Below are 12,779 nucleotides of genomic sequence, written 5' to 3'. Positions count from 1 at the left end.
CCGGTTGGTGTCCTGGCATGTGAGGGGGACCAGTGCACTACGACTCCTGGCCCCTCCCACGAACAAATGCCTTGGATTTATTCGTTTTTGAGCTGGGCGCTTTCATTTTCCATTATCGCTGAAAAACAAAAACGCCCAGCTCACAAATTGTCGAATAAAACATGGACATCTATTTTTTCCCAAAATACGGTTCGGTCCGCCCCTTCACGGACCCGTTCTTGGAGATAAACGCCCATGGAGATAGACGTTTTCGTTCGATTATGCCCCTCCACATCAACTTGTAAATAAATTATTAGACACCACCCCATCACCACAACCGACACAGACATCCCACCCGCAGACAAACTTGCTAACTACTTTAATGAAAAAATAATAAAATTACGCAGCAAACTTCCTCAGCACAACACCGACATCAAAAACTTCTTCAATGACCTGGACCTAACCACTGATGGATGCTCAGCTGACCGTATATGGTCATCATTTACTCTCCTCACCACCAAAACAGTTAAAAAAGCGACTCATAGGTTTGCCAACACCCACTGTAAACTGGACATTTAAGTCTGTAAATTTGGGATAATAGCTCCTTAGGAATTAGCCTCTCTGTGGAGTTATGACATTAGCTGTCACTCTGAGTGTTGTGTAAAGTAGAAAGCTGCACATGAACGGGGTTAGCGGAATCCTGCGGTTATTGCGGAAATCCCACAGGGATCCCCTCCAGGTCCATGGGAATCCCACCAGGATGGACACAGGTCCTGTGTGGTTCCTGTGAAAGTGTAGTGCCAGGCCAGCCGACTAACCTTTCCTTGCCGTCTCCTCGCTGATCAGGGGCAGGACTGGGAGATCACACTCGTGTGTGCGACTGTGCACCTTTGCCCCCAAGACCCTGAGGCAGGCGCAAGTGTTAATGCTGGCGCTCAGCTTCTGCTCCTTGTCGTCACCAACCTGTCGCTGCAGAATAACACCATTATTGGCACCTACCAGCTGGTGAAATGTGGCAATGTGATAATAATGGGTGACTTCAATTATCCAAATATAGACTGGGTAAATTTAACATCGGGACACGCCAGAGAGGTACAATTCCTTGATGAAATCAAGGACAGCTTTATGGAGCAGCTGGTGCAGGAGCCAACGAGAGAAGGAAAAATTCTAGACTTGGTCCTTAGTGGAGCGCATGATCTGGTGAGGGACGTTATGGTACTGGGGCCGCTTGATAACAGTGATCATAATACGATCTGTTTTGATATCAACCTTGAAGTAACTATACACAGGAAGTCAAATACGTTAGCGTTTAACTTTAAAAAAGGAGACTATGATAAAATGAGAAGAACGGTTAAAAAAAAACTTAGGGGGGCAACTGAGAGGGTAAAAACTGTACAACAGGCATGGACGCTGTTCAAAAATACCATCCTAGAGGCCCAGGCCAAACATATTCCGTGAATTTGAAAAGAAAGACGGAAGTCCAAAAGACAGCCGGCGTGGTTGAAAAGTGAGGTGAAGGAAGCTATTAGGGCTAAAAGAAACGCCTTCAGAAAATGAAAGAAGGAACCGTCTGAAAATAACAAGAAGCAGCATAAGGAGTTTCAAAGCAAATGCAAGGCGCAGATAAAGAAGGCCAAGAGGGATTATGAAAAAAAGATAGCATTAGAGGCAAAAAAACATAGCAAAACTTTTTTTCGGTATATTAAAAGCAGGAAGCCTGCAAAAGAATCGGTTGGGCCGCTGGATGACAGAGGGGTAAAAGGGGTGATCAAGGAAGATAAAGATGTAGCGGAGAGATTGAATGAATTCTTTGCTTCGGTCTTCACCGAGGAAGATTTGGGTGGGATACCGGTGTCGGAAATGGTATTTCAAGCGGACGAGTCGGAGAAACTTACTGACTTCACGGTAAACCTGGAGGACGTAATGGGGCAGTTCAGCAAACTGAACAGTAGCAAATCTCCTGGACCGGATGGTATTCATCCTAGAGTACTGATAGAACTGAAAAATGAGCTTGCAGAGCTACTGTTAGTGATTTGCGATTTATCCTTAAGTAGAGAGGTGTGGTAGCCGTGTTAAAATCGAGCGTGGTACCGGAAGATTGGAGGGTAGCCAATGTAATGCCGATTTTTAAAAAAGGTTCCAGGGGATATCCGGGAAACTATAGACCGGTGAGTCTGACGTCGGTGCCGGGGAAAATGGTAGAGGCTATTATCAAAAACAAAATTACAGAGCACATCCAAGGACATGGATTACTGAGACCAAGTCAACACAGCTTTTGTGTGGGGAAATCTTGCCTGACCAATTTACTTCAATTCTTTGAAGGAGTAAACAAACATGTGGACAAAGGGGAGCCAGTTGATATCATATATCTGGATTTTCAAAAGGCGTTTGACAAGGTACCTCATGAAAGGCTACAGAGGAATTGGAGGGCCATGGGATAGGAGGAAATGTCCTATTGTGGATTAAAAACTGGTTGAAGGATAGGAAACAGAGAGTGGGGTTAAATGAGCAGTATTCACAATGGAGAAGGGTAGTTAGTGGGGTTCCTCAGGGGTCTGTGCTAGGACCGCTGCTTTTTAATATATTTATAAATGATTTAAAGATGGGAGTAACTAGCAAGGTAATTAAATTTGCTGATGACACAAAGTTATTCAAAGTCGTTAACTCACGACAGGATTGTGAAAAATTACAGAAGGACCTTACGAGACTGGGAGACTGGGCGGCTAAATGGCAGATGACGTTTAATGTGAGCAAGTGCAAGGTGATGCATGTGGGAAAAAGAACCCGAATTATAGCTACGTCATGCAAGGTTCCACATTAGGAGTTACAGACCAAGAAAGGGATCTGGGTGTCGTCGTCGATAATACACTGAAACCTTCTGCTCAGTGTGCTGCTGTGGCTCGGAAAGCAAATAGAATGTTGGGTATTATTAGGAAAGGTATGGAAAACAGGTGTGAGGATGTTATAATGCCGTTGTATCGCTCCATGGTGCGACCGCACCTTGAGTATTGTTTTCAATTCTGGTCGCCGCATCTTAAGAAAGATATAGTAGCATTGAAAAAGGTGCAGCGAAGGGCGACTAAAATTATAGCGGGGATGGGACAACTTCCCTATGAAGAAAGACTAAGGAGGCTAGGGCTTTTCAGCTTGGAGAAGAGACGGCTGAGGGGAGACATAATAGAGGTATTTAAAATAATGAGTGGAGTGGAACAGGTGGATGTGAAGCGTCTGTTCACGTTTTCCAAAAATACTAGGATTAGGGGGCATGCAATGAAACTACAGTGTAGTAAATTTAAAACAAATCGGAGAAAATTTTTTTTCACCCAACACATAATTAAACTCTGGAATTTGTTGCCGGAGAACGTGGTGAAGGCGGTTAGCTTAACAGAGTTTAAAAAGGGGTTAGACGGTTTCCTAAAGAACAAGTCCATAAACCACTACTAAACGGACTTGGGAAAAATCCACAATTCCAGGAATAACATGTATAGAATGTTTGTACGTTTGGGAAGCTTGCCAGGTGCCCTTGGCCTGGATTGGCCGCTGTCGTGGACAAGATGCTGGGCTCGATGGACCCTTGGTCTTTTCCCAGTGCGGCATTACTTATGTACTTATGAAACCCATGACCATGCCAGTCATCATCGCTACCCAGAGCCTCTGTACAGCAAGGTTAGAGTCGGCCCAGGGCATTGGAGGTTGAGGCTGGGAGTAGTGTGTGTCTGAGGACACGAGGAGGTCCTGCTCAGGACCAGTGTGTGTCTGGGGTACAGAAAGCTAAAGGTGTGTGGGGGGGGGGGGGGGGGAGGTGGTCCTTCTCAAGACCAGTGTGTGTTTGGGAGGAGGAAGCAAAGGTGGGGGGAGGGGGGGTTCATGCTCAAGATTAGGGAAAATCTTGTGTAAACCACAATGCTGCAGCTTAGTAAATTGGACAAAGTGTGTGATCCTTTAAGTTCAAAAGTTTTCCTTTCTTGGGGATGGTTGAGTCACACCACCACGAAATATTTTGTAAGAGACCAAAAATACAGAAATGCAACAGGAGAATGATGGGGAGTAGTGCTTTTTCATAATACCTACTTTGTGATCCACCAGTTGTCATTTTCAGTTGGCTCTGATTCTTTTGTTTAGATACTGGATCTGATGGAAGATCTTTTGTTTAGATACTGGATCTGACTGAAGATCTCAACCCTTTCCCGTCCCAATGTTACTGTAATGTGAAGGAGACCTAGGGACTGATGCACAAAGCTTACTGTGGTTGCAATGCTTGCTTCAACTGGTCTAAAGCAAACATTATGTAGTGTCTAATGCACAAAGGGGTTTTGCATGGCTTTAGACATGTGCCGTAGCAGCTACCTGGAATCCCATGCAAATGTATCACAATGAGCTCATTAGTATTATAATAAGCATAAGATGGTATAGGTTGGGTTATTTTACCATAAGATGGGTTATTTTAGTACAGTGGATGGACAGGGATGGAGGAGATTACTTGCGGGGACTGGCAGGGATGGTGGAAATTATTGCAGGGATGGGTGGGGATGAAGGAGGTTCTTGTGGGGATGGAGGAGATTCCAGCAGGGATGGGCGGGGATGGGTTAGATTCTGACAGGGATGGGTGAATGAAACTCTCTAGTGCAAATTTAGCCACTAGAAAAGCACCGTAGATTTTAGCTTCATTAACTGTGGTCCATGTGTGTAGAGGCTATTTTGCTTGGAAGTAAAATTCGGTCATTCACTACTTAAATTATTATATTTTGGCTTGGATACTATGGTAGAAGAGTACATGCTTTGACAATCTCCAGTGGCCTTCACTGGTTTACATTCACACAATCAAACTTGACCTTTTGGTTTCGGTTTCAGCCAAAACTATGTGATGTGTTTCAGCTTCAGTTTTGGTTGCAGCCAAAAGCTTTCAGATAGTTTTGGTGAAAAAAGCAGTTTTGGTTGGCCTCTTATCTATATCTATCTATCTATCTCACTCTGGAAAAAAGGCGAAAGAGGAGAGCTATGATAGAGACATTTACATACCTTTATGGTATAAATGCACAGGAGTTGGCCTCTTTCAACTGAAACTGAGCTCTGACATGAAGGGTCATAGGATGAGGATGAAAATGGGCAGGAATAATTTATGGAAATATTTTTAAGGTTACAGTGCCTGTGACAGAACTGTGTGTTTTAAGCCTCTGATAATTGTTTTCATATTTTCCTGCAATGTATTTCTCTAGTTTGGCCAGCAGGTGGTGCATGTTTATGCTTAAAGATGCTACAGAGAATTGACCTTTCCTTCTTTAGTTAACACAGAGAAAGTGGAAGTGCCTGCAGTGATGTAGCCAACTATTTTCAAATATTGCTGTTCTGAGTTCCAACCAGGGGCGTATCTGCGTGGGGCCACAGGGGCCTGGGCCCCCGCAGATTTTGCCTTGGACCCCCCCTACCGCCGTCAACCCTCCCCGCTGCCGTTGTTTACCTTTGCTGGCGGGGGACCCCAACCCCCCGCCAGCCGAGGTCCGCTTGCCGCCTTTAAAGATATTTCTTCAGCTGGCGGGGGACCCCAACCCCCGTCAGCCGACCCGACGTCTTTAAAGTTCTTCTTTGGCCTCCGTGGCCGTGCTGTAGTTGACTGTTCAATCCAGTTCAGAGTCTGACGTCCCAGCACGTTGTACATGCAGGACAACGTGCTGGGACGTCAGACTCTGAACTGGATTGAACAGTCAACTACAGCACGGCCACGGAGGCCGAAGAAGAACTTTAAAGACATCGGGTCAGCTGGCGGGGGTTGGGGTCCCCCGCCAGCTGAAGAAATATCTTTAAAGGCGGCAAGCGGACCTCGGCTGGCGGGGGGTTGGGGTCCCCTGCCAGCATAGGTAAACAACGGCAGCGGGGAAGGGTTGACGGCGGGGGGGGGGGGAGGGTGGAGAGTCGTTGGTGGGGAGGTTCTGGCAATGGTGGCAATGGCGGCGGGGGGGGGGGGGCTAAAATGTGCCCCCTCTCTCTGGCTCTGGCTCCCCCTACCGCCAGAGTCCAGATACGCCCCTGGTTCCAACTGGCCTGGAGTTTGAAGTTATCCAAGAGCTACTGGCTTTTGCTTCAGTTTCAGCCCAGGAGAAGAGAGAGAGAGCGCTCTTGCTGAACCTGTACAAAAGTTATATTTGATAACTGGTGAGCAGCTATATGTCCTGATCTTCCCAGGTACTACTTAGGTAATAAACAAATGTTTAGTTAGTGTTATAATTGATCCATATTTCAGCTACATGTTATTGTTTTGCTGATTGCACTTTTTCTGTTTCACTGTTCAATTTCTCAGACAGGTGGGTGGCTAGGTGTTTCATGACAGTGCCAATGTATGAAACAGCTCCCAGTGGAGGCGGTGGAGATGAGAACTATATCTGAATGGGACAAGTAGAGAGGTTCTCTGGTGTAGAGGAAGGGATTATAGAGTTAATAGTTGATGTGGATGGGAAGACCAGATAGGTCGTGTGCTCTTTATCTGCTGTTGCTTTCTATGTTTCTATGTTAACTCAGTTCTAGTGGTAAGTATTATCCTTCTAGCCTTAACTATATGATCTCTATGGGCATAGGAGCCAACTTTTCAAAATGATTGGGGGTGCTGAATTTTTTTTTTTACAGGTGGTGCATTCCCCCCCCCCCCCCATCTCTCCCACATCTCCTCCGAGTTCCAGGCCCCCTCCCTCTCTGAGTTCCAGGCCCCCTCCCTCCCTCTGAGATCCAGGCCCCCTCTCCTCCGAGTTCCAGGCCCCCTCCCTCTCCCTCTCCTCCGAGTTCCAGGCCCCCTCCCTCTCTCTCCTCTGAGTGCCAGTCCCAACCCCAGCCCGACCTCTTCTCCCACAACAGTCCTCCATCTACTCCTCACCTTCCTGCCGCCCAGAATTTAAAACTCATCTTTCTTAACCTCGGGTCCCAGCGGCAGCAGTGAAAGGCGAGTAGGCTTGACGCTTCAGCCTTCCCTTCTCTCTCAGCTCTGGTCCCGCCCTTCCGGAAACAGGAAATGAGGGCGGGACCAGAGCTGAGAGAGAAGGGAAGGCTGAAGCGCGCCTTTCACTGCTGCCACCGGGACCTGAGGTAAGAAACATGAGTTTTAAATTCTGGGTGGCAGGAAGGCGAGGAGTGGACGGAGGACTGTTGAGGCCGAGGGCGGGCAGGTCAGGCTGGCTCGGAACTTCCGGCGGGTTAAAATATTGGGGATGCTCAAGCACCCACGGAGTCGGCACCTATGTCCATGGGTATTTCTGATCCCATCAGGCAATTGTAATTCACTGGAGTTAACTGATACTTATAGCTGCAAATATTTTCATTTCATAGGGAATGCTTTGGCTGTACCGTCCTGAAAACTTTGCCTTAAGAATATCATGCTTGTTTTCTATTACCAGAACCTGTAATTACGATTTAGTCATCAACTAACTATTGGCATGATTAAAGACTTTTGACCCTTGCTGACATTAAAAATGACCTCTTTAATTGACATTAAAAATGACCTCTTTAATATGAATTTACTTTTCTATTAGATACCTTTCAGGCAGTCTAATGAAAATGAAAGGCTCATTATGCAGCATCCAAACAGGATTCAATCCATATGAGTAACCAGTGATCAACTCTAATTCAATATAATTTTAGTATTTATGATCTTAGAGGTCAGAGATGACATGTGGAGGAGTGTTTTCGATATGATGTTCAAATGGCAAAATAAATGTTTATCAGAAAATGTTTAAAAACTTAAGTCTATACTGGTCCCTGTTTACTAAGCCGCATTATAGGCGCGTTAGCATCTTTAACACGCGTTAACCATGTATGCGCATTAACCATGTACACACCTACAATATCCCTATAGGTACCTACACAGTTAGCACACGTGCTAATTGTAGGTACATTAAAAACGCTAACGTGCCTTGGTAAACAGAGCCCAATGGCAAGAAAAAAACCAAAATGTTTTCCGATATTCAAAAATAGAAAAAAAAAATGTTTGTCAATAGGATGCACTGAAAATATCACAGATGTTTCCGCTAATCGAAAATACACTATGCACAATGTGCAATGGTGGTACTGGTCTCTATGTCAAGAAAACATCCTCAGCAACTGCAGGCCATTCTCTTCAAGTGCAAAACATGCATATATACCTCTGCACACGGATGGAGTCCAATTCACAGTCCCAGACACAGAGCTCCTGGTTCTATTGTGCCTCAAGCACAGAAGAGAAATATTTAAACACCATTACCTGCCCCCCCCCCCCCCCCACACACACACCCCAACGTCTCCATGAGAGCATGGAAAACCATCAGAGGCACCCTGGCAAGGTGAATGTGAAGCATTGCCCCCCCCCCCCCCCCCCCCAGGATCACAGCACCACTCAAGTGCAAGCACCATACATAGGCAGCGTCACATGCCCTGAGATCCCTTTGTTGTTGCAATATAAGTTATTGTTTTTTCATAAAAAAGAAATAAAACAAATGAAATCAGAATGTACAGCATAACTAATGCCAAATAATTATGGGACCCCCTCCACCAACCATGCAATGCTAAAATGAGAGGCTGCACATATCTGGAACCCCTTTCTCCCCCCCCCCCCCCCCGCCTCCGCACCAGCATCCTGCTCCGTGCCTACATAGTGATGGGAACGTTGGCAGCAGTTCACTAAAGTACATTGAGCCACCCAAAGGCACACCTGCTTTACCCCACTGCCCATCCCCATTTCCTAGCAACAGTGCACATGCTCCATGGAAAGGCTACCATGTCACCCTCCGTCCCCATGGCCACCTCATCTGTGCCTGTGTAATGGATACTCACCCCCTCAGCCCCCCCCCCCCCCCCAATCTGCCTGTTGCCATCTGTCACAAGCTATGTTAGGAACATTGCTCAATATGTTGTAAAAAATAATATTGTATGTGATGCCAAGAAGGCCCATCACCTGAACCCTTTCTCCATCAACTTGTGTTTTGCAGGAGCTTCAGAATACACCGGGACCTTGAATCGAGCCAGCGCCAGTACAGGCGCAGCAGGCGAGAAGACTCTGCCTTAATCTGGCACATGAGAGAGTGCCTCAGGGTCCGATGTAAATTCTATAGACATAGCACCATATAACAGCTCTATCCCCAATCAAGGCCTGAGTATGCAGCTACTTTCTTTGGACACCCCCCTCTCCCGCAGCATTTGCAGATGGCCCAATAGAGGCAGAGGAGACTGATGAGGAGCTACAGCTGGCCCATAGAAGAATTAGCAGCTAACTGACTACCAGCAACAGGAACTACAGGAGAGCTAGGAAGTAGCCCAGAATATCTGGCAGCAGCTTCTGGGGATCTGTTGTGATCTCCAGCATAGGCGGTCGGTGGCCCAACTGTTTGGGGAGGCTAAAGGGGGTGGGGTTATGGGTGGGGCCAGGGGCGGGGCTTACATCCATAATTGTCTGACAACACACAGAAAAAAAATAAGTAAAATAAAATAATCACAATTAATACCTTTTATTAAATTTAGATATTAGATATGTATCATCTGTCAAAGAATAAAGTGGTTGCTCAAAGCATATACTAACCACAATTGCTCAACTACAAAACACTATGCACAACTTTGTGCAAAAACACACTCATAACCTTACTGTACCATAATTATTACACTGGGCAGACCTAATACACCAATATACCACCATACGGAAAATGCAGACCGTCAACAATATGAAACAAGGGATCATAATATCACAATTCTCATGTAGAGCCAAAAAACACCCTTTTAGGGTGGCTAGTGTTCACAATGAGCTCCTTTTATTAATGACCATATGCAGATCCTTCAAGAGATAGTGTGTCATGATTTAGGCTCTACATCCTTTCTGATGTTTTGGTGCCACCTCAGTAAGGCCAACACACAATCTCTCCACTGCAAAACACTATACACAAACTTGTGCAAAAACACACTCATACCAAACCATAACAGCACTGATTCCAAGGACAGGACGAGCTACAACCTTATGCGTGGAAAGGCAGCCCTATAATTACACCTGGCTCTAAAACACCAGTACACAACCTAGTGAAACAAAACAAAAAGGGCTGCAAATACTACACACTAGCAGGATACTGCACCTTGATCACACATGAAAAACACATGACACAACAGATACGAAGGCAAAATACTGAACTGGAAAGCTACCTCAAGAAGTCAGACTCAGCATGCAGCAATACTAGAAAAATTGAAACTTGCATGTGAAATATCACAGTTGCACAGTTCCAGGGTCCCCCCTCCCTCACAGACAGTTCCAGGGTCCCCCCTCTCGCAAAGACAGTTCCAGGGTCCCCCCTCACAGACAGTTACAGGCCCCCCCCTCCCTCCCTCACTCACAGACAGGTCCAGGGTCCCCCCTCCCTCACAGACAGGGTCAGGATCCCTCCTCCCTCCCTCACAGACAGTTCCAGGGTCCTCCTCCCTCACAGACAGTTCCAGGGTCCCCTCCCTTCGAGTTTCAGGCTTCCTGCAAATTTTAAATGTCATCTATCATACCTCGTTGGTGTTAGAGCAACAGAAAAAACATTGCAGACTGGGCTCCGTGCTTTAGTTGTTTTGCCTTCTCTCTCTCTCTCAGCTCTGGCCCGCCCTTGCGGAAACAGGAAATGAGGACAGGTGAGTAGAATATTGGGAGTGCTCGAGCACCCACGGAGTCGGCGCCTATGACTGCAGGGAGGAAGTGAGAAGGATAGATACTGCATCGGGGGGGGGAGGGGGGAGATGAGAGAAACGCTTGGGGCTTGCGGCTGGGGAGGCTTAGCCTCCGAAGCCTCTTATACCGGGCGCTTATGATCTCCAGGATTACACGGCAGCCTTGGCGAGCATGCTGCCTACACAGTAAGCACCGGAGCCTCCATCTGGAAGCAGTGAGGCCACCAGTCCTGCATCAACACCCTCCACAACAGCCACAAGTTGCATTAGTGGCCACACCACCCAGCCAAGCTTCACAGCACCCGCCATATCTGCAGAGCTGCAACTATCATCCAAGCACCTAAGGATGGGACCCAAAGCACTCCAGGCCAATGGGACAACCAAGAGACCAGATCCCTCAGGAGCAGAAGATGCACCCTTGCTACTGTAGGTGCTGGACCTAGTTAAAGATCAGCCACCCAGCAGGATGGATTGATGACTGCAAGGACAGTGGGAACACTATAAGGGGGGGGGGGGACTCTTAACACACTTTCTGCTACTGCAAGGCCTGGGCCATTGTCAGCAGCTCTGGGATAGGGTGGGAGAGTTGGATTCCAGAGGGGATGAGGGAGGAAAATGTAGGGCTGCAAGCCACCTAATTGCCATGCTGTGGTGGTGCATACTTGGGGGAGGGTGTGTGTGTGTGTTTGTGTGTGCAGGGGGAGGAGATGGGTGAAGGGGTGGTGTGTATGCTGGGGGAGAGGGGGGTTGGGGTGGTGGTGGGAGATGTTGTATAGGCGTTGTGCACATGTAAATAGTGCACTTACCTTTACTGAAGATTGGTCAGAATGACTTTTTGTCTGGCATGGACCCCCAGCTGGTGTGCTCTCTGGTTAGCTGTGTGTGCAGAAGGGAGAAGAGACTCCTCATCCTTTGGATCTGGCGGCTGCTGCTGAGGTTGTTGTCCCTCCTCTAGCAGTGCCTGTCTTCTTTGAAGAGCCAGGTTGTGCAGCATGCAGCAGGCCATGAACATTTTGGCAACCTTTTCAGGGCTGCAGAGGAGCTCCCCTCTGGAACGGTCCAGACATCTTAATCAATTCTTGAGCTGGCCAAAGATCCATTATATGATGGTGTGGGTACTGTTATTCTATTGTTGTATTCTTCCCCCGCCTCATTTTGGGGGTGAACTATGGGAGACATGAGCCATGTTCTCTGGGAGTACTTCCACCTGTGGAGGGAAGCAGAATCACAAACAGCAGTGTGTGTATTGACTTTTATGGTGACCTTGTGGAGGTGAGGTAATGGTTGTGGGTTCTGAGGTCATCTAGAGGGAGGGAGTGTGTTGAAGGTTAGAAGGGGGAGGGGGGGATCTGGTGTTTGAGAATCCCTGTACTGCTTACCTAGGCGACAACTGCCGATGATCTCTCCTCGGTCAAACTTGCAGTAGATTCTGAATGCTGGAGGATGTAGGCATCATGGGTGAAGTCTGGGTAGCAGGCACACTCAAGCACAATCTTCCCCTGGGCATCACACACAACTTGCATGTTCATGGAGTGAAATGATTTTCTATTCTTTTAGGTCTCCTCATGTGCCCAGGAGGGTCTGAGTGAGACATGTGTGCAGTTGATGATGCGGCATGCCAATGACTGAGGGGAAGTGGTCTATGGCATAGAACTGAGCCATGTTGTTTTGGAGTGCCTGGGTGGTAGTGGGGAAGGTAATGTAGTGTGAGGTGTGGATGAGGAAGGCATCGAGGAACTGGGCAAGACAGTTGGAGATAGTTGCTGGGTGAGGCCTGCATTGACTGCTAGCACTGACTGGAAGGTGTCAGTGGCCAGAAAGGCAAAGGAGGTGGTGACCTTCAGGTGGACTGACACAGGATTATTCCTGCATGTCCTGGGCTGGAGGAGGAGTTGTAACTGGTCACAGAGGTGTTGTATGGCAGCCCTGTCAAACTGGAACTTAGTAAGGCATTCCTGGTCAGTGAGGTCCAGGAAACGAGCATGGTGACTGAAGACTCTCTGATAGTGATACCTCCTCCGAGGCCTCCACTTCAAACTCTCATCCACCTCTAGCAAGGTATGAGCCACTAAAGCATGCAGCTCATCCATGATTGATGTGCATGTGTCCCACCACCACAGGTGCAGCCCACTGACCCCAGAAACTCTACAGTGCAT

At 47.4% G+C, this 12,779-nt stretch overlaps 2 protein-coding genes across 6 annotated transcripts in view; one reads left to right on the top strand and one right to left on the bottom strand.

The window, feature by feature from the left end:
• LOC115461756 (alpha-ketoglutarate-dependent dioxygenase FTO-like) overlaps positions 1 to 12,252 on the top strand; it is a 29,999-nt gene extending 17,747 nt beyond the window's left edge. Inside the window, exon 4 of the mRNA XM_030191803.1 lies at positions 12,181 to 12,252. Coding sequence (XP_030047663.1) covers positions 12,181 to 12,252 — 72 coding nt within the window. The remainder of the gene's footprint in view (positions 1 to 12,180) is intronic.
• GLIS3 (GLIS family zinc finger 3) overlaps positions 1 to 12,779 on the bottom strand; it is a 680,540-nt gene that overhangs the window by 246,703 nt on the left and 421,058 nt on the right. The gene's annotated exons all lie outside the window — the stretch shown is intronic.

The sequence above is a fragment of the Microcaecilia unicolor genome, chromosome 2 (assembly GCF_901765095.1).
Source record: "Microcaecilia unicolor chromosome 2, aMicUni1.1, whole genome shotgun sequence".
Classification (NCBI taxonomy): Eukaryota; Metazoa; Chordata; class Amphibia; order Gymnophiona; family Siphonopidae; genus Microcaecilia; species Microcaecilia unicolor.
The sequence above is the reverse complement of the archived record's forward strand: the minus strand, read 5'-3'. Positions and strand labels throughout refer to the sequence as shown.